Below are 23,578 nucleotides of genomic sequence, written 5' to 3' on the forward strand. Positions count from 1 at the left end.
TCCCCCCCTTGCTCCGGAATGGGGGAATGGCGGATGTCCCGGCAAGTAAGCTTGTTCCGCCGGGAGGAAAGGCTGCTGGCCTTCGAACGCCATGCCAACGGGTGCCTGAAAGGCGTGGGCGGGAAGGGGCAGCCCGGCCATCATCATCTGCCGTGAACAAGGCGCTCAGGTCGGGCCCCGGGACCGGGCCCTCCGATCCTCGCCCCCGACCTCCCGCGAGCACCCCCCTCAGCCCCCTCCCGCGGCCCCTCCTCTTGGCTGGCCTCTCCTGCCTTCGCCTTCCCTCCGGCCTCGTCCGCTCGATAGAAGGGCGCGGTCCTTGCATCCTCTGGGATCTGACCTGCCCCTTCCCCAGAGCCTGTCGGGGCCGGCGCCATCTCCCTGGCGGCCGACGCTTGAGGGGCGGCCGAGGGCCCGACCAAGGCGTCCAGGAAAGGAGGAGGGATCGGATTAGGGGGGTGCATGAAAAAGTGCCCGGGGGGAGGAGGGAGCATCCCCGTCATCCCCACCGCCCCCCCCCCCCCTCCCCGGGGGACCAAGAGACCTCGTGAGCCCTGGCACGTCCTGAGGGTGACTGCCTGGGCCCTCCGATGCATTTCCCAGACGCTGGAACCCCTGCAGTCCCGAATAGGGCATAGGGCCGCCGGCCAAGAAGGGGGGCATACCACCGTTGCCTAAGGCCATGGCCCGGCCCTCCGGGAACCCTGCTTGCGATGGGAAGCCAGGAGGCAGAGGGGCGTCGCTTCGAGCGGGGACAAAGGACGAGGGATAAGCGTGGGGTCCTAGGGGCACACCAGCAACGCCCATGCTTTCCAGATATCTACCTTCGTTCCTCTCCCCAGCATCCGACACAGAGGGCGGTATTCCTTGGTGGACTGTTTGGGGATCTGGTGGCTCGTGGGGCTGCGGCTTTTGCTCCTGCTCTCGGTGGCCCGTCTGGTGCGACGGCTGAGGATTGTGCACTTTTCCTGCATAATCTCCATCGCCACAGGATACTATCTCCAAGGAAGGGGATGGCACGTTTTGTACAGGCCCATCGCCAGATATCTTCTGTCCGGGATGCTCCTGCGGCGGGGAGAGGTGCTTCGAGACCCCTTCCTCTTCCAGCAATGCACGGGCCCGGCCCAGAAAATTTACTTGATTATTGTCACGCTGGTAGATATTTTGTGCCTCCAAAGCGGCGGGGTGCCCTTCTCTTACCAATTTCATTAAGGAAATGAGTACGTCCTGAGGGGACAACCCCGTAAGAGGAAGAAAGGCGATCTCAGAAATGGTGTCTGCCACATCCATGTACAGCCGTCTGAGACAGGGACAAGACGCCAGCAATATACGCACTTACACGCTTGTCAGATCATCATACTCTTCGGACGGGGGAGCAATGATACGCAAACCTCGTCCAATTTCCCTCATACTGGTGTGACTTGAAAGCACTATAGCATCAAAATGTCCTCACCTCATCTGATTTTCTGCTGCCGCCTCCGCCATCTCCACGCCGCCGATGGTGCATAGCAGGTATATCTGTCCTGATGCGCGGTCAGTGGCGTTAAAGTAAGTCTCGAGTGCCGGAAGGAAACGTTGGTCATCTTAGTATTGCAATCTTGGCGAGGGAGTGACTCGCCGCACCGACTCCCGTGATAACAGTGTCCAGACTGATTATGGCATAATTGCAGGCAACGGTCAGAGTGTTTGGTCCATGCCGTAGGTTGATGTCTATATTCATGGCTATATCCACGGCATGCATGCGTAGGACTCAGCGTCCAGGTAGCAGCATTGTGAGCTGCGACAGATCGTTCACCCCCGTGTTGCATCAAGCGACGCTTTCTCCTACTACTAGTAGGATTCTAACAACTCTTCGATCTGCCACACACACGCTCGGACACACGTCCCTTAGTCCCTCCTCCACTCATCATGAAGACGACGGATCTCCTTGCAGCCATCCAGCCCTACGTGGATATACTGGCAGACCGGTGGCCCGGATTAATCCTGTCTACGGTAGCTTGGTCAGTAGTGTTCGGCCTCGTCTGTGTCCTGCCGGCCATCTCGGGCACAAGCTTCGACTTTCGAAACCGGACCGTCTCCATCCTCCACGCCTTTCTTTCTGCTTACCTGACCCTGGTTCTGGTTCTGCTGGAGACTCCTTGCAAAATCGGGGGCCCGAACACCCGCAATCAGATCATTGTCCTGAACGTCAGCACGGGCTATTTCATCTACGACTACGTGGCCTGCACATTAAACGACGTCCGGAAGCGGCATTTCGATACCATGAACTTTTTCCACCACCTGGCTTCCCTGGCCGGCCTTTTGACGGGGCTCATAAACGAACGTTCCGGTGCCGAGCTCGGCATGTGCCTGTTCTTGATGGAGGTCTCCAACCCTTTCATGCACACCATCCACCTCTTCCGAGAGCTCGGTTACAATGACGCCCCTGTGGCCGAGGCGAACAAAGCCCTCTTCGCCATCATTTTTACTCTGGCCCGTGTTGTCGGCGGCCCTTTCCTGACCTACTATACCTTGGTCAGTCCACGTACCCACTGGGTGATCAAAGCCGGCGCCCTCGGCATCCTTGCCGTCTCCTTCCTATGGTTTTCCAAGATTGTGGCAATGCTGAGCAAGGCCTTCGGAGGGAGCGAGGGAAAGGATAAGGGGGGAGAGAAAAAAAGGGTAGATAGCAAAGCGGAGGGCTTCTCACCCCTCAGGAGGGCGGCCGCGTGGCGCGCATAAGAATGCGCTCTCACACGCCCTTGAGCAGTAAATTAAAAACAGTTTCCGGAGCCCTAGCATCACACTTTTCCATTTCCTTGCAAGCAAAGCGAAAGCGCCCTCGGGTCTTTCCTCCCTCTTAGCCCGGCCCTCATGCCGCCCCCCTTGCCGAGACCCCCCTCCTTTACATGTTTACTTCGCTCCCGCCCTCCCAACCTTTCTTTTCCACACCGCCACTTCCCAAAGAGGGGGAGGACAGATTGAACGGCTCACGCTCGTCCACGTGGGGCGGCGGGGCACCAGCATCCATGGACCGCGCCTGGCCCTCGAGTCCCTCGATGCTATTTACAGTGAGGGAAGGAGGGGAGGCGGGGGAGGAAGGCGAAGGCACGGGAGAGGCCGCGGGATTGGAGGAGCGAGAGATGCCGCTCGTGGCTCCACCGAGGCTCTTGACGAAACGGTTGAACTCAAAGGCGAGGCCCGGGGAGGAGGGAGGGGGAGGGCGCCCGCCCGGACCTCCCACTGCCCCCGGCGTGTCGAGGCCCTGGCGAGACGAGATGGAAGAGAAATGGGAAGGTGGGGAGGCGCCGGGATGAGAGGGGTGGGAGGCCGGCTGGGGGCCACTGGCAGGGGTAAGGGCGGAGGCCTGTGCGCGAGGGGCGGACCACCCGCCCCGGCTCCGGGCCTTGGACCCTGCGCGGTCAGAGGCTCCCCTCGACCTTGGCCCCGCGCTCCTTCGCCTTGCTCCGACTCGGGTCGAAGCGACGCCGGGCCTCGGTCTCGACGCTGGTGGATTGAAAGGCCCCTCCGCTTACCCCCCCCCCGTTTTGCCGGGCCCGTTCCCTCTCCTGCTGCCGCTGAATCTCCTGGTGGATCATCTGCGCTTGCCGCTGCTCGTCCCTGAGCCGCTGGGTGCGCTGCCAGTAGACCGCCTGCTCCTTCAAGCTCTCCTCCAGGCCCTTGGCCGAGGTTTGGAACTTCCGCCACCACCCGTTCAGGTTGGTGGACACCTGGTACTGCTGGTCCCACGCCTTGATCTTCTTCGACACCTGCATCTCCTTGTCCAGGCTCTCCAGCTTCTTGAAGCTCCGCTCGTACACCCTCCAGGCCTTCCAATTGAACTTGAGCTCGGACCAGGCGTAGGCCAACCGGTCGCAGGCGTAGAGCACCAGCTTCCCCAGGGCCCGGATACAGGCCCCGAAGTTCCCTTCCTTGTTGAAAAAATGCACGCCCAAAACAGCACCCCCTACACTGCCCAGGTACATTTGTCGGTTAAATAAGGCGCGGCCCACGAATAAGCCGAGCACGGCCCCGGCGAACGTGCAGCCTAACAACAGCTGCTCCCCGTCTGGAAGAATGTGGTTGAAAGCGCTGCTACCGGTGCCCGTTGCACCTTGCACGTTCCCCCCACGTTTTTTCCCCCCGCTTGCCCCACCACCGCCTGAACTAGCCGTCCGCCCCGTGATTCCCTCCAATTTCAAGAGCCGACTCTCCAGCTCCAGAAGGCGCAGTTCATATGCCAAGTTATCCCCGCTGGTCGTCGCGTTCACTCCAGCCCGCTCGGCAAAGAAGGACGAAAAGGATGAAAATACGGGTAAAGAGGAACGACGGGCAGAAAGCGTGGCGCAAGGATAGTTTGTCAGCGGTTGCAATAGAAGAGGTACGGGCCGTTGCGGGGTAATAGTCACCGTCCGCTGCCCGTGGCCCCGTCCTGGGGCAAGGGGGGATGTCACATAAGCCAGGCGACAACTATAACAGCAGCACAAGAGCGTCAGCCATGCCAAAAGGCTCCCCACGTGCATGGCCTAAGAATGCGGAAGGGAATGGATCGAGCAGAAGGGAGTTGATTGCTAGCTAAGTGGATGAACTCATAGTCTCGTTGCTTTAACAAGTGGAGGGCGGCTCTGCGTGCACTGACGGGCATGCGTGCTTCCACACGAGAAACGAGACGCTTCGAATTTTAGAAGCCCCAGGCGTGTGCAAGGCCTGGCAATCCTCGGCGGAGGCAAGGATCGAGTGCCCCGTTCGACTTGGCCACTGTGTGTCGGTTTGGTGACATGAACTTGAAATCGCCGAAGGGGGGGGGTAGGGGGGAAAACCCGGGTTCCGCTCTCTGTCCTGCCATTGCGTGTCTGACCCCCAATATCTATCAAGTACACAGACCTGGTCGACAGTGGGACGGTAACTCGTGCGCTCTGGGAGTCTTTGTGATGGTCGTGACTCAACAATGATGTTTCACAAGAACCTTTTCCACTGCCGGCACATCGTGGAACAGGTTCTGGTGTCAAGTCTTGGGCGTACATAGGGCACCAAAAATGTACTGTCGCCCGCTACGGTACATTTTAAGCCAGCATGCATTTGCCATACAGTCACAGAGGGGGCTGCGTAGGCTGAATTTATCAGCCGCAGGGATGCAACATGGTCACCGGGGCTCGAGGCCTGGGTGTGGACGCCGATTGCTTAGTCTACAACCTACACCGAACCCGCCTCAGTCACGCTCCACCGCCGAAGCTGTACCCGCCGATGACTCCGGCTCCATAGAGCTCTCAAGCACCGTGCCTTCGGAGCATGAGGGAGAGGGATTTGATGGCACGGCGTCGCAACGGACAGCATCGTCGGCTGCACCGCCGCAGTCTTGCGTCCTCCCTCCAACAGAGGCTTCTCACGGTGACTTTCCCGGCGCACCGCCCGAGGGGATTCCTTTCACCTCCTCGCTTCACGTGGTTGCCCCCGAAGAGCATGTAGTCTGGCCTGTATACCGGGTGCTCGAGACAGACGGCCGTGTGCGTTCCGGGGCTCTCGTTCCCGACCTTGACCAAGCTGTTGTCCGCCGCATGTACCACACGATGGTACGGCTGCAAGCCATGGACACCATTTTCTACAACGCGCAGCGGCAAGGTCGGATTTCCTTCTACATCACCTGCACGGGGGAGGAAGCCACACACGTGGGCAGTGCCGCCGCCCTCCGGCCTGAGGACCCGGTCTTGGCCCAGTACCGGGAGGGCGGGGTCTTGATGTGGCGCGGGTTCACCCTCGATCAGTTTGCGGACCAATGCTTCTCCAACCGGGACGACCTGGGGAAAGGCCGGCAGATGCCCATCCACTACGGCACGGCCGCCTTGCACTTCCAGACCATTTCTTCCCCCCTCGCCACCCAGATCCCCCACGCGGTGGGGGCGGCCTACGGGATCAAGCTCGAGGACGCTTCCAAGTCGGCGGAAGACAAACGCTGTGTCATCTGTTTCTTCGGGGAAGGGGCCGCGAGCGAGGGCGACTTCCACGCGGCCCTCAATTTCGCCGCCACCTTGCAAGCCCCCGTGTTGTTCTTCTGTCGCAACAACGGGTACGCCATCAGCACGCCCGTCAAGGAGCAATTTCGTGGGGATGGTGTCGTCTCCCGCGCCCCCGGCTATGGCATGCATGCCCTGAGGGTGGACGGGAACGACGTCTTGGCCGTGTATCATGCCTGTCAGGCGGCTCGGGAGGTGTGCGTCCGGGAGGGAAAGCCCGTGCTGGTGGAGGCCATGACCTATCGCGTGGGGCACCACTCGACCTCGGACGACTCCACGCGCTACCGGTCCTTGTCGGAAATTAAACAGTGGCACGGACAGGAGGATCCCCTCCGCCGGTTTCGGGCCTGGATGGAGGGGAAAGGGTGGTGGTCGGACGAAGACGAGGTCCAACTGCGAGACGAGGAGCGGATGGCGGTGCTGCGGGCTCTTGAGCGTGCGGAAGTGAAGCCAAAGCCGGGAATGGAGGCTTTGTTCGAAGATGTGTACCGGGAGAAGCCCTGGCATTTGCGCGAACAGGAGGCGGGACTGCGGGATCACGTTGAAAAGTACCCGGATGTGTACAAAGAGGGCACAGGGAAGGGGCACTGAGCGGGTTCCACGGTGGGGGAGGAAATGGGACGGGACGGATGGAGGGACAATGCCGAGAAATGTAGCATGGAGCTGTATCAACGCTTGGGTTGGACACAGTGGGAGGAGGGAGAATATTTCGAATGCGGTATGGATGCAAGGTGTGACGAAGGAGCGTTAAGAGGCAATAGCTGTCAAAGAGGGAAAGCCTCGGAGGGATTGGAGCCAGTATAGGTGGAATGTATCATGTGCATAATCAGCTTGTCGATAGTAGCATAGCGCAACCCTGTCCATAGGTGAGACAACGCTTGCTGTGACCAAAGAAATCGGGCATTGTCGTTGTCATTTTTCCAGCCTGCCGTGAGGTCCCTCCCACGCGCCTGGCAGAGGATTCGCTGCTCGTGGGCTGTGAAAAAAATTCCTTCCGTCCCCATCGTCAAGGAGCACATTCCTCACGCTAGACCCTCCGCGGCATACTCGAACCCTTTGTTTTTTCTCACCGTGCTCACATCATCGGGGCCTGTGCCTCCAGTATCGCATGCATGTATCCTCCTTTTCCCTGCTTTTCCGTGCTTCCCCCGCACGTCTTGTCGCACCCGTCCCCCCACATTTCCCTTCTGACGCTAGCATCGATTTTGCAATCTCTTTCTTCCTACTTCCTCCGTTGGCGCTTACGTATTCGTGAACGTGGGCTTCCTTTTCTCCACGAAGGCTGCCATTCCCTCTTTTTGGTCCTGGAGGGCGAAGAGGCTGTGGAAAATCCGCCGCTCGAACCGCAAACCCTCCGCCAAATTGAGTTCGAATGCCGCGTTCACAGTCTCCTTGGCGGCCGCCGCCACAGGCAAGGAAAAGGAGGCGATCTTGGTCGCCATTTCCAGGGCCACGTCGACGGTTTTCTCGGCGGGCACCACCTTAGACACGAGGCCATCTCTCTCCGCCTGCAGCGCATCTATCATTCCGCCTGTCAACACCAACTCCATCGCCTTGCTCTTCCCTATCGCCCGGACCAGGCGCTGCGTCCCTCCGCACCCAGGAATCACCCCCAGCGTGATCTCAGGTTGTCCAAATTTGGCGTTTTCTCCGGCGATGACGATGTCTGCCATCATCATCAGCTCACAACCCCCTCCTAGCGCATAACCATTCACAGCCGCCACGATAGGCTTGGTTACCCGGGCAATGTGACCCCATTCTGCAAACATGTTCGAGCTAAAGGCCTGCACGAATGACTTGTCCTTCATTTCCTTTATGTCCGCACCTGCAGCGAAAGCTTTCGTCGAGCCGGTCAGAACGATTGCACCGACAGTATCATCAGCCGCGATGGCCGTGGTGGCATCGATGAGGTCTTGGATGATGCCGTTGCACAGGGCATTCAAGGCCTTGGGCCGGTTCAGTGTCAGAAGGGCAACTTTGCCCTTCTTTTCCGCCAGTATGAAGTCGTATTCCTTTTCCCATTTCCCTGCCGGGGCCGTAGACATCAGCGACATTTGACAGTTTGTCCGCAGGCAGGGGATTGAGCTCGTCAAACCATACCTAACGGCAGGACGACAAAGGATGGAGCGGGCCAGCATACTGTGGGTAGATGTGTGCAAGGTGAAAAGAAAAAGAAATTGTATGAACAAGATACGACGAACAGGACTGGAAATGATGGCCGAGCAATAGGCGAGTACATCATACAACGCACCTCCTCTCCTTCTGATACGCACTCTCTTAAAGACATGGTGGCCTTGGACATGGCCGGCATGTTGCACCGAATATGTCATGCGTTCAGCGACGTCTCCCCATGCAGCAGTGCAGGAACAGCGAGGGCATTCAAACGGAATATTGAGCCATGTGCAATGCCCCTACCTCTTCTTGCCTTTTCCTCCTTCGCAAGGAGGCGGACATCAGGTCCCCACGAATCGGGGAGGTTTCAATTGTCTCGCCACGCTGGTTGGAAGTCTTTTTCCCCCTTGGTGTGCTGACGATTATAAAGTGTCCAGAGTAGCAGTAAAGCCGGCAGGCCTGGCCTTCGCCTGAGTTCCTAGCTCTCGCCCGTGGTCCTGGCCCCTCCCTTTCCCGGCGCCCCCCCTTCCTTATTGCCACTTTACTTAAAGGCGCTCTCACTGCAATCACGACACAGCAAGCCTTCCCTATCGAGCGTCATGGGCGATTCCACGGGTTCAAAAGATCGCCAACGCCCAACTTTGAGGTCGACATGCCCGCCTTTCATACCTTCAAGGATGTTCACGCAGTCCTCCTCCAATCCAACCTCCTCCCCGAGCCCGTCCACCGTGTCGTACAACTATCAAGGCCAAAACCAGCTTCAATCCGATTACAATCAGTTCTCAAACCAACATCACTATCAGTTCCACCAGTCAAATGGAGAAAGAGGCGAGCAGCGGCTTAATTTTCGCTATGCATCGCAATTCCAGCCTCATCCATTGCAACACACACCTTCCACATTTGTGGACGACTGTCACGACCCGTCGCCTGCCTTTAATCGGTCTGTCGTATGTTCGTCATTGCCCGTGAATGACTCTTCTTTCTGGGACCCCGCTTTGGTAGACTCTCTCAGGCATGCAATCGAAGCGCTCTTCTCATTGGAGAATTTGAAGACCAACTACACAATTGCCAAACACATGCGGAGTGGCTCGATTCCGGTCACAAAATTATTGTCCTTACCACAAATAAGGCAAGTATTGGAGAACGTTGGAGGCACATGCGGCCAGGAGCGCCTCCTGCTGGCCCAGGCTGTTGCGCACTCTAAGTCTGTGGCCACCTGTGAGAACGGGAAAAAAATTGGTCGCGTCGATCACTCCTCTGGGTGTGACCTGGCCTTTCGGTGCGTGGAAATCAGGAGCTTACCGGAAGGAAGTACTGAAGCTAGTGTACGTGCTCTTGTCGACCGATTCGGGGAGGTCACGCATGTCAAGTTGGGAGGGTTGGACGAAGAGGGAAAAGAGAAGGATGAGAAGCCTCCCTGTCAAGGAGAGCAGGCTCTCGTCGAATTCGCTGCGCCAGCCGGTGCACTTCAGTGTGTAGATACATTGAGTGGGACCAAGTCCAACTGGCGTTCGTCGGTGCGGGTGACCTTCTTGAACGGATTTTCGACGGGTCAGGTGGCCACCATGGCAGGGTTGGAAATTCTCCACGCAGCTCAGGAGGGAGGGGCGACGACGCTCAAGGGTCCCCAAAAAGAAAGCACAGGTAGTGGCGGCTCTTGCAGCGCGACAAGCGGCATCCCAGGGCCAGTGCCGACCACGAGGACAAGCACAGGTACCGGGGGTCCCGCCTCTACCCTGGCTGGTGCTTGCTTCCTGCCTCCTGTCCTCCCTGAAGGAGACCACACCGGACACATTGTTGAGCTCGAGGTGGATGCGGCCGGCAGAGGAGTACGAGGGGTCCTCAAACGGGAAGGCCAGAGACGAACGCTTGTCTCTTTTCAGTACTCGGATGCGGCACCGCTGGCCGTGGGCGAGCGGGTTGCGTTTTCTGTCAAGCATATTGACAGCAAGGCCGTCGTCCAGAATTTGGTGGTAGCTCCCCCCCTACCCTCCACCCCTCTCTCAACTCTCAACTCTGGTGCCAGGACCGGGGCGGCAAGGCCGTTGGGGGGAAGGGTTATCCCTAAGACCCGGAACGGGGGCATCATGGCCAGAGGTCCGTCGGGCTCGCACGGTTTCCACTACCCTCGAACGAGGCCTTCGGGGGAAGTGCTGGAGCTCCTGGACGCTCTGAAATTGAATGGAGCCCAGCAGAAGGAGGTAGCTAGTAAATAGGATTTCGGGCATGGAATAGGGGATGGAAGCGGCGTAAGGAAGACATGTGCGGACTTTTCAAAGCTTTTGCATGCATGCCTTTTGTGATATTAAAAAAATGATTCAAGCATATGAATAGGGCCTTTTTGCAAAAATTACGATGAAAGGCTGTAAGAAGGCCCGTCAAAGTATCCAGAAGGCCTCGACGATTTTATCGACGCGTGTACATAGGGAAAATGGAATATTGTGTATTTTCAAAGTGCTTACTTGTGAGTCCAGCATGGATTCGTACTCGTCGATAGAGAAACTTTTGAGACAGAAGAAAATAGGACCATAACGTGTTATTGTAAGACAAAACGCAAGAAACAACCTCGATGCAAGCGGGAAAGAAAGCGTCAAAGAAAAGGATGTCACAGCAATCGTCTCGCTCGCTCAATGGAGGATCGGGGGCAATGCCTTTCTCATGGTTTTTGATTCGATGTAAAGTTCCTCATTCCGAATTGATTCCCGGGCGAAAGGAGAAGCGGATGGCCACAGGATCGGAGACATCTTGTGGCAACATCGGGCTTCACGTCAGGCAACTCAGAGCATCCAGGTCGACATTCCTAGTAAAGCAAAGAAGCAGCGAAGAACGTTTTTGAGCCCAGGAGGCATTATCATGATTGTTTCGGGCTCAAACATGCTTTCAATACTTCTTGGCTCCCCTGTACTACATGAATACAGAGACATGCTCCTGCTAGCACCCTTCATCGAAACCCCAATCCTGTCAAATATGCAAACACAGAAAGTGGCTGACACCCCTCTCTTTCCGTTGGTTGATTCCGCGACACATCCGAGAGTCCTTTCTATCATCTCCCACCTTTTCCGCCGAGACCACCACCATCGTCATCATTCCCTTGCCAGGGATTGCACTTTCACCGCCCCATCCTCGCGTGCGCAAACCTGCTTTGCGCCTGTAACATCCCATTTCTGACCTGGTCCCCTACTTCCTCTTCTCCATTCTGCGCAAGGGCAGGTTTGTGCGGGATGAAGACAGTGTTGGTGGAGGGATTGTTACCCACCAGGTTCAGCATGTCGAAGTACTGGCGGGGAGAAAAAGAAAAAGGCCGATCAGAACAACGCTTCATGCAGAGGAACACACCGTAAAACAATACGGAGGGGGAAACTGTCGTATTTTAAACAGGACTGTCCCTGGTTGCACCTCGTTTTATCCTCTTTTCCCCCCTTTTACCCCTCTCTATTCGTCCCTCCCGTTCTATCCTCCCTACCTGCGTGAGAAGCATCAGGTCCATGACGTCCTTCGCCGTCGTCCCCGGCACATTGCCGCTGAATCCCAGGATGCTCTCGCGCAACCCATCCACAATCGCCTTGCGCTGCTTCGCCACCCCCACTCCTGACAGATATTTGCTCTCGGCGTTGGCCTCCGCGATCTTGACTTGGACGATCTTCTCCCCTTCCGCCCGCTCCCTGGCAGCTTCCTTCAGGCGTTTCGAGGCGTTGATCTCGTTCATGGCAGCCTTGACGCGCAAATCGGGTTCTAGATCCGTCACAAGGGCGTTCTATGGGAGGCATGCGAGGGAGGAGAAGTCAGGCAAGAGAAGGAGGGCGTGGGCAACGAGACCCTTGAGCGTCGGAGGTGACACGAACCGTCCCTTTCAGATGAACAAGGCATGCATGGCATAAGGAGAAGAGCGAGAAGCGCCATCGGGACGCTCACCAGTATCGAGTACCCATAGGTGCCCATGCACGTTTGCAGGGAGGCCTTGACGGCGTGCGCAATGTCGTCTTTGGCCTCGAAGGCTTCGTCGAGGAACATGCGGGGCAGGGTTGCCCGGACCACGTCGTAGACGTAGGCGCGAATTTGTTCCTGAGGAGGTAGTGCCCGAGGAAAAAAAGTGTGGAGGAAGGTTGGACATAACTTTGGGGGTAGTCGTTAAGGAGTTGGAGAAGAGAGGGGGAAAGGGAGGTGGAGGAAAGGGGCAGGGGATGGGGTGGACCAAAGGAAACTGCAACTCGGCAGATACGCCGGTATGGGGGCTTGACAGTCAGATAGAGATCGAGAAGAAAATCCATTGGCATAATTTTGGAACAGGGCTTACCTGCGGGTTCGTGAGGCGGTAGACAGCGTCGAAGACCTTCTCGCGAATGACCTTGTCAGGGGTGGGGAAGAGGGAAGAGAGCGTGTTGGTGGGACATTTTGAAGGCAGGTAGTGTGAGTAATGGAAAATGAGGTTGTACGTAGACAAAGCTATTGTAGTTCTTGCCATGGGTTCCCAGAAATATCCGTACGGCGCTGTAATTCTGGCAGAACCAAGCAAAAAATGATGCACGCCAGCCCCATACAGCATTGGAACTATACCTGATACTGGATGGAGATATACACCATCACAAAGACATTGTCTTTGGTTTTAGTCTCCGCCCGGATGTCTAGCTGCATGATGCGCAAGGATACTCGAGATTGCATGGCCTGCGGGCGAAAGGAAACAAGGACGACTTATCTCATGTGAACGTCGCACTATTTCGGGCACGCAAATGGAATAATACTTGCCAGGAAACCCAGCACAACATGACCATGCCCACATTAACCTATTATTTTTGCTCGTGCTTGGTCTGCGGCCCCTCTTCGCATGCTTTGTATTCCACAAGCTATCCATTCCCTCTTACCTCGAACGGCCAACACATGAGGGTGATACCTGGTAGCCCCAACCGATTGTACTTGCAGTTCCGCTCAACCACACCTACTTCGCCCGTGCTGACACAAGCACAGCAAAGACAAGACTCCCCCATGTTTTCTTGGAGTCAAAGTGCGGTAGAATATAGTGAGATGGGGCCCTCTTTCGCTTCGCTGATCTTCACAGAAGTCTAACCTCCGCGCTCCTGCCAATTGCAATACCTGGAAAAAAAATGCACGGTGAATGTCTCACTGAGTCGTACACGGCAAAATTATAAACGTTGGTATAAAATTCCCTTGATGAATTCAGGTGGGGGCACAAAAGAAACGAATGTGAGAAGGACTACGACCAAAGCCCGACTTCGGGGAATCGATTTAGCGACGACCCGACAACGAGCTATGCCGTGACATCTAGGAGTGTTCCCGGCGAAGCGTTTATAACAGGGAGTCAGAAATGCTTGATCTTTGCACGCTTCTTGCGTTATTTTCTTCTTGGCGTATGGGTCTTAGCGGTAAAATGTATTTTCGGCCACACAAACATGTCCTGTTCGAGAAGTACCACAGTAGGGGTCACGAGGGCGCTAGTACCACAGTCAGGAGGCGCGACACTAGTGCCTTAAGACACGACTTTTTGAGTCTAATAGACAAGCTGTCATGAGTTGAAGAAGAATGAAGACAAAGTGCAGTTGCGGATGGAAAGTGGAGTCATGTTTAGGACGGCCTGGTGCAAAATTACTTCATCGCAGCTGATGGGGGCTTTATTTGCATCTTCATTCTAGACAGAGAGACGTTGATCAGCCCTCATTCGTAAGAGCAGCTCTTCCAGCAGGTGTTGATGCGGGCTTTTGCGAGTTGTTGAATTCGCGAGCATTCCCGTCTATCTCTGATGTGTTTGCCCCTGTACCTTCTTCCGTAATTTGTTTATTTCTTTTGGGGGCATAAGTCCAACCATAAAGGAAGTGCTTCTGTATATATATATATATATATATATATGTCGAAGTGTGAAAGGATGTAAGTAGTGAGAAAGTGTGCCGAATCACTTTTAGTCACGTTGGTTATCAAAGCTACCTGTTCCACTCTAGTCTGTTTGAGTATACCTACACGAAACCGAAATGATCATAAGGCCCTGTCTTTCATTAAAAAACACGCTTTCAAAAATAGCGACACTCCTTCACACAATCAAGACCTCCGTAGTCCCTTTTTTTTTTCCACCCTATGTCCGTGGAGTGGCAAAGCTAGATGCTTGCTGTCCTGCCCAAGGGACCGGCTACGAACTGTGGACTTGAGACTATACTAGACGACAGACCAGCCCATCACGCCAAAACTCACCCCCTTCCACACTGAGCGACTCGACTACATCTTCAACTTTCCTTCGTTTGCTCACCTTGATCGTTTTCCGCTTGGACTGCCCCCGGCCAGAGGTCTGTTTGCCATCAGTTCCTTCATGGGACCCCTCTCGCTCTCTCCGAAGCTCAGCCCAGTACTCCTCCAAAACACCATCCGGAAGATTCTCGTCCAACTCAATCACCCGTTCTCCCGGCAGGGGTCGAAACATGTTGTCCTTCTCGTGACTTTTTTCCTCACTTTGCTGAGGCTTTTCGTCCGCTTCTTTCATGGCTGCCAGACGTTGCTTCATTTTCCAATTCCACACTGTATGAAGAGGGGTGTAAATCGCATATTGTCGACGCCTAAGTGTGGATAAACATGCAAAGTACTCTTCTTCCGTTGAACAGGCATCTACTGTTGCAGATGTTCTATCTGCCAGCTCGTTGTACAATACTTTACTGGATGGACCCCCAAAATATGCCTTATTTTCTAAACTCGTATTGGATGACTCACCATGGTTCCATTTCGTTGGCGTTCCACCCCCTAAAACCGACGCCGAGCTATGAAAGCCATAATTTTGAGATACAGGCAGGGTGTTCATGACTCCATCTACTTTTGGTATTAAAGGACGCTTTTTGCGAAGATTTGCGAGGCCATGTCTTCCGGCAGCGGTGCACGCCACCGAGCCGCGAGTCAAAGCGACAAGGAAAGTGCTCATGTAGTTCTCTCGCTCTCCTATGGGTAGAAGCAGAATTTTGTAGGAAGCAAGTAGAAATATTGGGTAAAGAGATCTTCCAGGGCAGCAAGTCATATGGCAGCTCATAGGTTCATATTATAGGCTTCTTGGTCCTAGGAAAGCCCGATCAACACAGCGACGAAGGCGGCACAGCACGGTGGCGCACAACGTTGCAAACAACCGACCTTCATGAGACGATTCTACACGCCGCTCTCTCGTCGTTTATGTGCTGCTAGGTGCCTGACACCCTCGCATGGTCATGCTCGTGTAGCCACCGCGAACTCGCTGAGTGACAGCTGCCGCTGATGGGACCCCGCGGACTGCGACATTGTTGATCCCGTGTACCGAAAAGAAGTCTCGGGGGCCCGCTTCACCAGCGCCAGCTTTGACAAAGGTCAACTTTAACCATTTCTTGCGTCCCAAGAGAACTCAAGCGATACAATAACATCATATTTGTGAGCAAAAGCAAGCTTTATCAACCTCCCCATACCTCTTACAAAAAGCAGTAGACTATTTCCGATTATTTTCATGAAGGAAAACGTGGGAATTTTACCCGTCACCTAACCTTTTAAGACTTATTTGGTTTTGTTGTCTCTCTTCAAGATATCTTCAAGGTTTATACAGGCGAATCATTTAGTATATTGTCCCACTACGATGTTTCGAAAGGTTTAAGTCGGCTTCAGGCCCGGCCTTGGTCGCCTAACTCTCAGCCATCATCCGTATCTCCATCCTCAGCATCGACACCGCTCCTCATGCCACTCTCGCTTTGATCGTTTTCATGGGAACTTTCCGAGGACGACACATCGGTACTGTCCTCAAGCACCCCTTCTAGCCCGCTCTCATCTCCGTCCTCGCTGCTCTCGTCCCCGCCGACCAAAAACCTTGCGTAATCCATCATCCAAGCCTGTCGAGAAGATTGCCCGTCACCACTTTCTTCTTCCCCTTCCAATCCATCCTCTGAATCTTCTTCTTCCGACCCGCTCCCCGCGCGCTCACCCGATACACTCGACAGCGCCCTCCCCATCATGAACCTTGTAAAATTCGAGATGCGCGCAGCTTTCTTGCGCTCCTTTTCATTCCGCTCGGCTAGTTTCTCTGCCATTTCCCCTCCATGAGCCTTCAACGCTCCTTTTCGCACACTCAACCCTCTGGTAGGTCGCCATATTTTCACGTCGTGCTCTAAACCGCTTGTCGCGAGTACGGGGAGGTTGGGGTGAGTCTCGAGGCAGTTTACCGCCCCCCGTCGGTCCCCGTACAGCAACTGCGCCAGCTCCCCGCTCTGAGTTTCCCACATGAATATGTGCCCCGTGTCGCACCCGGAGACAACGTACTCGCTTCGGGCGCCAAAGAAGTTCACCTGCTTCACTGTGTGGTCATTGCGGTGCCCTCGGAAGACCTGGGTATATCCTCGCAGCTTCTCCTCCAGTACATCTCCTCTCATCGTTTGCCGCGTCGATGTCTGTTGCCGCATCCGTTTTTGTGGGTTCGAATACGCCGCTGAACATGGATGCAGGGCAGGAGAGTCTCCCGCGCGCGGGGAGGCATCCTCCTGCCCGTCTTCCTCCGCCTCGCGTGGTCCCATATGGCTGGGACGCCGGTGCTCGGCCCTCTCCTCCCCATGATCAGAGACCAACCCATCTTGGCTGCTTTCCCAGGGCACCTGTTCTCCCCCCCCCTCCGCCCCGCCTCGGGCAGCATCGCGGTCTACCCGAAACAAGTAGACGCATTCGTCGTTGTACGTCGCCAGGACCTCTCTCCCGTTCCAATTGAAGGCCGTGCCCGTGATGTGGTCGCTGACGAGCTTCCTCGCCTTGCTTGCTCCATCCTTGTCGTCCCGCAAATGGAAGGGTGCGTACCGGCCCACCGGCTCACGCACATGCCGAGCGTCGTAGTGATGCATGTACACCGACGTGCCTCCCACCACGAAGGAATGACCGTCCACCGGGCTGCAGCTCAACGCGTAGAGTGGGATCACGTCGTCCTCAGGGGTGGTCACGGTCAGCAAGTGACGCTTATGTGCGTCGCGCGTGTCGAAGCCCAGGACGCGGCCGTCCTCCCCACAGGTCAAGAAGGAGGTCGTCTCCGTCACTGCCAACCGATGGGCTCGACCGTTGTGCCGAGCCAGTTGCTTGCTGATGCCTGACAAGGGTAGTGTCAAGACGATCCAAGGACAATGGAGCAGAGAGGAGGGTCGGGCAAGGGAGTTCCATCGAACTTGGCCGTCGGCAGCCACAGACACGACCTCAGTATTGTTAGTGTGAGGAAGGAAACGCGCGCAAAATATGTTGCCTTGGTGTCCACTGAGGTGCTTCATCCGACATTCATGCGCTGCTACATTCCATAGCATCAGATAAGTGTCGTCCGACCCGGTCACACAGAAGTCTCCGTGCTCGGAGAAAGCAACGGTATTCACGCACCCCCGGTGGCCCGTGAGACGGCCGTCGACTTTGAGCTTCCCCACCATGCTTGGAGCCGAACGAACGCGTCGGCAAGTGTTGTGATGGGTAATAATCCTGCTTTGCTGCCGTCCAAAAAGCACGTCGAATGTCAAATTTTGCTGCAATGCTCCTAATCGAGCCGATGGAGCGGTGCACGCTCTATATTTTGAGATGCAATCCGATGCCATGGGACGTTCCTCCGCAGTTCTATACACGGACCTCTGGGGGGAAAATGCAACGAAGGGTTGGCTCTTCGCAAGTCTTACAGAAGGCTTTCCGGTGCGTGGAGAGCCCGATTATCACTTTCGACCTCTACCACGCTTTTTTTCTCCCTGCTTCACTGCAATCCTGGTAGGGATTGCCTCAGGCACGACACTCACTGTGAGCAATCTGAGATTCCGGATGTTTCCCCTGTGCGTGTTTGTATAGAAGGAAGCTGTAAGTTGTCGAACATGTTTGTATTGCCATGGGAGTTCATCGTGTAGAGCACCATGGCAAGCAGGAAGTACTCCTGTAGTAGGAGGATCGAGCCTCCTCTGAGGAGACCCTCTCCTTCGTGGGCAGAGAGCGCAATTAATGCGCACTAAGGCTTGGAGGAAAGAATCACTCAGAAGCTGATCATGAATTCTATACGTGTCTTATTTCCGCATGTGGACTTATCTCACATTTCTGGACATTCCTCTATAATTTCTGCCTCGATCGTTTGTGTCGCTTTTTTCCAGCTTGCTTTTTCAACCGCTCGATTCAACAACTTTACCCCCCTACACCCCCCAAATTTCACTTTGGCACACATACTTTTTAAACGCACAGGCTATGAAAGACGAATCCAGCTCAAAAGCACAATCTCCTAAAAAATTAAAGCCAGGAAATTTGTCTCTTCATCCATTCGATCCTGCCCTGGTTATAAATTACACCATACTCGCCTCGAATGCTGCCACCGAAGTACAAAAAACACTGCCTCTTGACACAAGTTTGCTGACCAGCTACGATGATTGTATCCGCGTGGCAGTTCAGCTTGTTAACCATTATAAATTTATTCATGAGTCGCAGCAATCGAAGGTTGAGCAGCTCTTGTACCAACTTTTCCTACGAGACAACGACGATGCTACGACAAGGGTACTGCACGGCACAAGCCCTACATGTGGTGATGGTACTTTCCAAGCTACCATTGAAGAGCTGAATACTTATATAGTAATGTTATATGATGATAAGAAAAAGGCGCAGGGCACTGAAAACATCATGGAGCTAGCTAGGAACGTGATTAACCTCGAGGCTTTGCTACTGGATAACCCTACCGTACCGAGAGCTTTGGCTCGTGTCTTGATGGACGACGGCTCACAGCCCAAGAACGACGTCGTGATCTATAACATATTACGGATCTTCTGGATGGCTTCTAATTTTTATGAATTGCACGAAACTCTTGTAAAGGAGCACCGGGTGGGCTCTCTAACTATGCAAACATTGGCTTCCCTTGTGCCTGTACTTGCCAACGGAGCAAGCGTCAATATTGACCAAGATGGTCACTCAAGAAGGCGTTTTCCCATCCAATCTGAATTTAACATGAGAAATATCTGTCGTTCATTATTTGTGGGTCTCTGGCTATTGCTAAATCTTGCTAGGGGGTGACGCTTTAGTGGAAGAGAAAATGACAAAGAAGGGACTGATCAAAGAGTATTTAATGCCACTGTTGCACAGCGACGTGCAAGTTTTACACACTGATCTATACATCCTATGTTTAACTTTTCTTAAACGTTTAAGCGTTTACGAGGAAAATGTGCAGCAGATGGCTGAGGACCGTGTGGTCGCGAGACTAGTCAGCTGTGTATGGGCAGAGCTTCCGCAATCCAACCAGGGTACCGCAACAACATTTTTTGGCAGGAGCAGTGATGACATCGAGGTAAATCCTGCTCACGCTCGAGACAATGCAAAGGGGCGGATGACTGAAGCAGCACTAGGTATTTTGTACAATCTGGCTTTTGAACCACTGTTACGTCGGAGCATTGTGGGTTGTGGTTTGGTGCCAAAGCTCGTCATTTCTTTGAAAAGACGGAAACCCTGGCAAGATCAATGTATTAAACTTCTATACCTATTGTCATACGATGGCTTTGCAAGGTCGCAAATCTGCGAAATTAAAAGGGATGAAGAAGATCAATTGACGACACGGGACGCGATGTCTATTGTGAAGGAGCTCATTTTCCAATTCCCACTCCCCTCATTAACACTTGAGCTAGCAGCTCTAGCCATTAACTTGACATTAGATCATGCTAATGTCGAGATTTTATGTGCAAAAGCTGGTTTACGGCGGTTGATGGATCGTGTTATAAGGCATCGGGACCCTCTTGTGCTGAAAATAATCCGAAATGTAAGCCAGTGGTCTCTGGCTGTGCAAGCATCGCTTGCAGATCCTGAAAAGGAATACAACCTTCGTAATTTGTGGCCATCTCACATTAAGCCTCTTTTGGCCATGTTGCCAGCCTTGGCTGGGTCAGCTTCGAGCTCCGGGGGGCCGGCGCTGTCCTCGACTATATCCGGCTCGGTGATGCTGCCACCTCCAGGCTCCAGGCAGCCAACGGAGCCCTTAGTATTAGAGTTAATAGGAATTCTGGCCAATTTGACACCTTTGGATTTACCTGTCGGCATGCAATGGCATGACTTTAATTTGACTCCCTTGCAATCACAGGAACCGCAGCAAGAATCACCAAAAAGCTTGTTAGTGTACTGTAAGGAAGCGATGCTCGATTTACAGTCACATCGTGATAGATGTCCTGATCACAACAGAGTTACAGTTGAGGATTACGGAAATGAAAAATATGCAGTCGACATGCTGCTTCAAATTCTTTTACTGCTACAGACGCTCGCTTTGGACCCGGTATGCAGTGAGCAAATGAGCCAAGACGTTGAGTTTCTGAAGGCCATGCACTTAATATGGTGTAATACTGCTAGGATCGATAATGAACTCGCATTACAAGCTCTTGTGTTGATGTATCGCTTATATTACATGTCGTTTACATCGTCAGCATCGAGACGTGGTCTCCAATTTCATTCAGATGTCTTAGAAGCGCTGCAACATGCAAATGCTGAAATCCGGCAAGTTGCAGATAAATGTGTGGAACTCCTTTTCAAGAACGAGTCCTACGAGACAATCGGAAAGGTCTCAGAACCACCAAGCCGATCTCAAGAGTTGTTGCAATTGGGCAGGGCACGTTTCCAAGCGCAGAACCCCAGGTGGTGTAGAGATGTGGGCTTTGATGCGACTTAGGACACGCAGAAAAAGAAAATTAAAAATGAAAAATCTCATGGTTCTGTTGTTAAACACTTTCTATGACTGTGTAAGCGAAAACGCTGAGGCGTAAAAATCTCTTTACCTCTGGATCTTCTTCGATTATTTGGCGCGGGGAAAGCGACCCGGAAGAGGGCGATAAATAGTTCCTCCCTTAAATATTTATCACATGCATCATTTTCACATCGTTCAATCCGAGTCGCTCAATATGGAGGAATGCGATAATGCTCAAAGAACCATTTAAAGACTGATGCATCTCATAAGGCAATATTTCCACTCACTTTTCCAGACATGCCGGGAGGTAGAAACGCCTGGTCGGCGGCCCTAATTGTTGCAGTCAGTTGCATGTATCCTATGACGGAGTCATTTTTCTATTCTACCAGAGTGATGACAAGGAGTGCAACAATATCAATGCAGAGTGATGTTGTGGAAGGTGAGAGTCTTCGTTTCAATGTTTTTTTTAAACAGATGTCAAAGATTGACGCAAGAGCCGGTTTATCAACCTCTCTAGTGCCACTTCATGGCACCTACGGAACTTGACGAATTATACTATTTCTCAACATAGATAACGAGAACGTGGAAAACGGTGTGCCAAATTGCCGCAAACTTAAATTTATCGATCGGCAGGGACTTTTACAGCGTGTGACAGTAGCCACCACTGCCGGAATATTGGGTAGCAGTATCACGGGTGCTTTCCCGTCATGTCCAAATGCTGCAAATGCGATTGGCGAACTGCCAGAATGGGCGTCTAACCCGCGCTTCACGCAGCACCTTGTTATCAATGTCCCAGATATGGCTGCAGCCTTATCCTTCTACATGGATGGCCTGCAAATGCATGTACTGCGATCCCGACTTGTAGGGGGGCAAAATAGTACATTTGTTGGGTATGGACCTGAGACATTGAAAACGCCAAAGGCCTGGTATCCTGGTGTCTCTTCCTTTTCAATGTACGGGGCTCATTTCGTTCTGGAACTGAACGAGGTTCTCAAAACGGAAGAGGTGAGTAGGCGCGTTATTTCCCCGGGGGGGGGGGTTATTTTAATTTGAAGACGACGAGACTGAGCACAACCCAGAGTGCGGTCAAATCACAGACCATTCATGGCAAGACAATGAAATGGACAGATCACTCGTTTCAGACAAGTCCGTGCGTATGATGATCAAATCAATCCTTTCTCTTTCCCCTCTTATCGTCCTTCGCTCATCATTCAGGGTGACACCCCTGTGCTTGACCCTGGAAATGCCGTTGCCTACCTCCAGTTGGCCGTTCCCTCACTTCGTCTCTCTAAACTGGCGGAAGCAGGGGGCAAGATAAAATCTGCATACGGATGGGTCCTTGTGGACTCTCCCGGCGGGTTACGCCATCAAGTCATAGTCGGGATGCGGCGAGACCCCATCATGATGCTAGCCCTGAATGTCCCCGACGTGCAGAAAGCCTCTGGCTTTTATGTCAATGCCCTGGGTATGCGAGAACAGCCCTATCCGCTCTCACGAATCCCAGAGTCGATCTATGAGCCAAAGCAGCCGAAGGGCAGCCGATTTCTCGCTTTTAGTGAGGACGGCTTCGGGATATTGCTATTGCCTCTCCCCAAAAAAGAGGCCAAAGCCGGTGTCCGTCTTGGAGGGGTAGTGGATAAGCTGGCTATTCTTGGGACAGATGTAGTAGGGAAGGGAGGAGCAGAGGATTGGAAAGCAAGCGGGGTGGATGTGAGGTTTGCTGGGGAGGCGCCGGGCATAGGGACCAAAGTTGCGGTAACAAACGATCCGGTCACAGGCCTTGGGGTGGTTTTGGTCGAGGCCAACGATTTAGAGAAGGAATTGGTGGGAACCGTTTCGGCTGGTGAGTAAAATTCCGAAAAAGAGATCACGAGAAATTGCGGTGGGACACCATGCAGGCGTCGAACGCCTGCTTTCTGGTATACAACGTCATAAATCGCATTTTCCAGAAACTGAGAGGATCTAGGCAGAGGATGGGTGACAGAGAGTGAGGAGTCCTTTGAGAAGACTTATGTTTTCTATTGAACAATGATGGTCCTCAGGGACAAATTATGCGTTGGAAGTAGAGATACAAAATATCAATTTTCTGTCGAGTTTTCAGCAAATATTCCAATCGATTGTTATCTTCAATTACTTCTCATCTTTTATTAATTCTGCTCAGTTCAGATATTTGCATTTTACAGACGCTGGTACTACGTGGTGCAAAATCTCCATTCAAAATTCTGCTCATATGTTGTACACATGGCCCTCTCTTAAAATCTGTATGCACAGGAACATGCTGTCGTCTGCTCCACACAGCGGTCCCGTGTCGACATCCCCACAATTCCATCCTGTCCAGACCTCCCTCGTCCTGGTAAATTCGATTGACCTCGCCAGTGCTCTTTTACTGCACACATACTCGCACAATAATCTCATGTTTCTTGTTCGTGATCTCCTCTCTTGAGCGTCGATTCTTCTTTTGTATCCTTAAAACTTGTCCCATGGGGTGCTTCCGAAAAATCAATCAATCAAGCCCAGAAGTCCATCTTAAGTTACATGAATAAATGTAGAAATTTACATAGCAAGATGGCACACAGGCTTAAATTGCTCGCACAGACGACGGCAACAGGTCGAAGACCTCGCTCTGGGCATAGATCACCGGCATGCCCGCGTGGTACGCGCGCAGGTAGGCTCGGTTCCCAGACACTCCATCAAGCGGCTCAGGAGCCGTCCACGACACCTCTCGCACCTCGCCGGGGGCGATCCCGCCCGGCACCGTAGCGACAGTCACGCCCTTCTTCTCAGTGCCCTGGAAGAGCTCCACGACCACGTTTCCCTTCATCGCAAAGTTCTCCAA

At 53.6% G+C, this 23,578-nt stretch overlaps 10 protein-coding genes across 10 annotated transcripts; 4 read left to right on the top strand and 6 right to left on the bottom strand.

Moving 5' to 3' along the window:
* Window positions 1–782: 782 nt before the first annotated feature.
* On the bottom strand, window positions 783–1,529 carry NGA_0176201 (uncharacterized protein; the record flags this gene model as incomplete). Its single annotated transcript, XM_005854531.1, has 3 exons — window positions 1,454–1,529; window positions 1,030–1,195; window positions 783–995 (listed from the first exon to the last, which is right to left on the bottom strand). Exons 1-3 carry the CDS (start codon window positions 1,483–1,485, stop codon window positions 783–785), a joined length of 411 nt encoding a protein of 136 aa, XP_005854593.1. The 5' UTR covers window positions 1,486–1,529.
* A 379-nt stretch (window positions 1,530–1,908) lies between these two features.
* On the top strand, window positions 1,909–2,721 carry NGA_0175400 (uncharacterized protein; the record flags this gene model as incomplete). Its single annotated transcript, XM_005854523.1, has 1 exon — window positions 1,909–2,721. One exon carries the CDS (start codon window positions 1,909–1,911, stop codon window positions 2,719–2,721), a length of 813 nt encoding a protein of 270 aa, XP_005854585.1.
* Window positions 2,722–3,401: 680 nt separating this feature from the next.
* On the bottom strand, window positions 3,402–3,965 carry NGA_0176000 (uncharacterized protein; the record flags this gene model as incomplete). Its single annotated transcript, XM_005854529.1, has 1 exon — window positions 3,402–3,965. The coding sequence occupies one exon, from the start codon at window positions 3,963–3,965 to the stop codon at window positions 3,402–3,404; it is 564 nt and encodes a 187-aa protein (XP_005854591.1).
* Window positions 3,966–5,111: 1,146 nt separating this feature from the next.
* Window positions 5,112–6,581, top strand: BKDA1 (2-oxoisovalerate dehydrogenase E1 component, alpha subunit; the record flags this gene model as incomplete). The annotated part of the gene is made up of 1 exon (XM_005854526.1): window positions 5,112–6,581. The coding sequence occupies one exon, from the start codon at window positions 5,112–5,114 to the stop codon at window positions 6,579–6,581; it is 1,470 nt and encodes a 489-aa protein (XP_005854588.1).
* A 650-nt stretch (window positions 6,582–7,231) lies between these two features.
* On the bottom strand, window positions 7,232–8,035 carry ECH (enyol-CoA hydratase; the record flags this gene model as incomplete). Its single annotated transcript, XM_005854530.1, has 1 exon — window positions 7,232–8,035. The coding sequence occupies one exon, from the start codon at window positions 8,033–8,035 to the stop codon at window positions 7,232–7,234; it is 804 nt and encodes a 267-aa protein (XP_005854592.1).
* Window positions 8,036–8,779: 744 nt separating this feature from the next.
* NGA_0175501 (uncharacterized protein) lies at window positions 8,780–10,318 on the top strand (the record flags this gene model as incomplete). The annotated part of the gene is made up of 1 exon (XM_005854524.1): window positions 8,780–10,318. One exon carries the CDS (start codon window positions 8,780–8,782, stop codon window positions 10,316–10,318), a length of 1,539 nt encoding a protein of 512 aa, XP_005854586.1.
* A 611-nt stretch (window positions 10,319–10,929) lies between these two features.
* NGA_0175901 (hypersensitive-induced response protein) lies at window positions 10,930–13,193 on the bottom strand. Its single transcript, XM_005854528.1, has 5 exons — window positions 12,962–13,193; window positions 12,397–12,447; window positions 12,015–12,164; window positions 11,566–11,856; window positions 10,930–11,379 (listed from the first exon to the last, which is right to left on the bottom strand). The coding sequence occupies exons 1-5, from the start codon at window positions 13,082–13,084 to the stop codon at window positions 11,212–11,214; spliced, it is 783 nt and encodes a 260-aa protein (XP_005854590.1). The 5' UTR covers window positions 13,085–13,193; the 3' UTR covers window positions 10,930–11,211.
* A 197-nt stretch (window positions 13,194–13,390) lies between these two features.
* On the bottom strand, window positions 13,391–15,037 carry NGA_0176300 (uncharacterized protein). Its single transcript, XM_005854532.1, has 3 exons — window positions 14,808–15,037; window positions 14,353–14,618; window positions 13,391–13,933 (listed from the first exon to the last, which is right to left on the bottom strand). The coding sequence occupies exons 1-3, from the start codon at window positions 15,010–15,012 to the stop codon at window positions 13,763–13,765; spliced, it is 642 nt and encodes a 213-aa protein (XP_005854594.1). The 5' UTR covers window positions 15,013–15,037; the 3' UTR covers window positions 13,391–13,762.
* Window positions 15,038–15,736: 699 nt separating this feature from the next.
* Window positions 15,737–17,494, bottom strand: NGA_0175800 (nuclear distribution protein; the record flags this gene model as incomplete). The annotated part of the gene is made up of 1 exon (XM_005854527.1): window positions 15,737–17,494. One exon carries the CDS (start codon window positions 17,492–17,494, stop codon window positions 15,737–15,739), a length of 1,758 nt encoding a protein of 585 aa, XP_005854589.1.
* Window positions 17,495–21,140: 3,646 nt separating this feature from the next.
* Window positions 21,141–22,593, top strand: NGA_0175600 (uncharacterized protein; the record flags this gene model as incomplete). The annotated part of the gene is made up of 3 exons (XM_005854525.1): window positions 21,141–21,181; window positions 21,314–21,747; window positions 21,958–22,593. The coding sequence occupies exons 1-3, from the start codon at window positions 21,160–21,162 to the stop codon at window positions 22,591–22,593; spliced, it is 1,092 nt and encodes a 363-aa protein (XP_005854587.1). The 5' UTR covers window positions 21,141–21,159.
* Window positions 22,594–23,578: the final 985 nt, after the last annotated feature.

The sequence above is a fragment of the Nannochloropsis gaditana genome (assembly GCF_000240725.1).
Source record: "Nannochloropsis gaditana CCMP526 unplaced genomic scaffold scaffold473, whole genome shotgun sequence".
NCBI classification, from domain to species: domain Eukaryota; class Eustigmatophyceae; order Eustigmatales; family Monodopsidaceae; genus Microchloropsis; species Microchloropsis gaditana.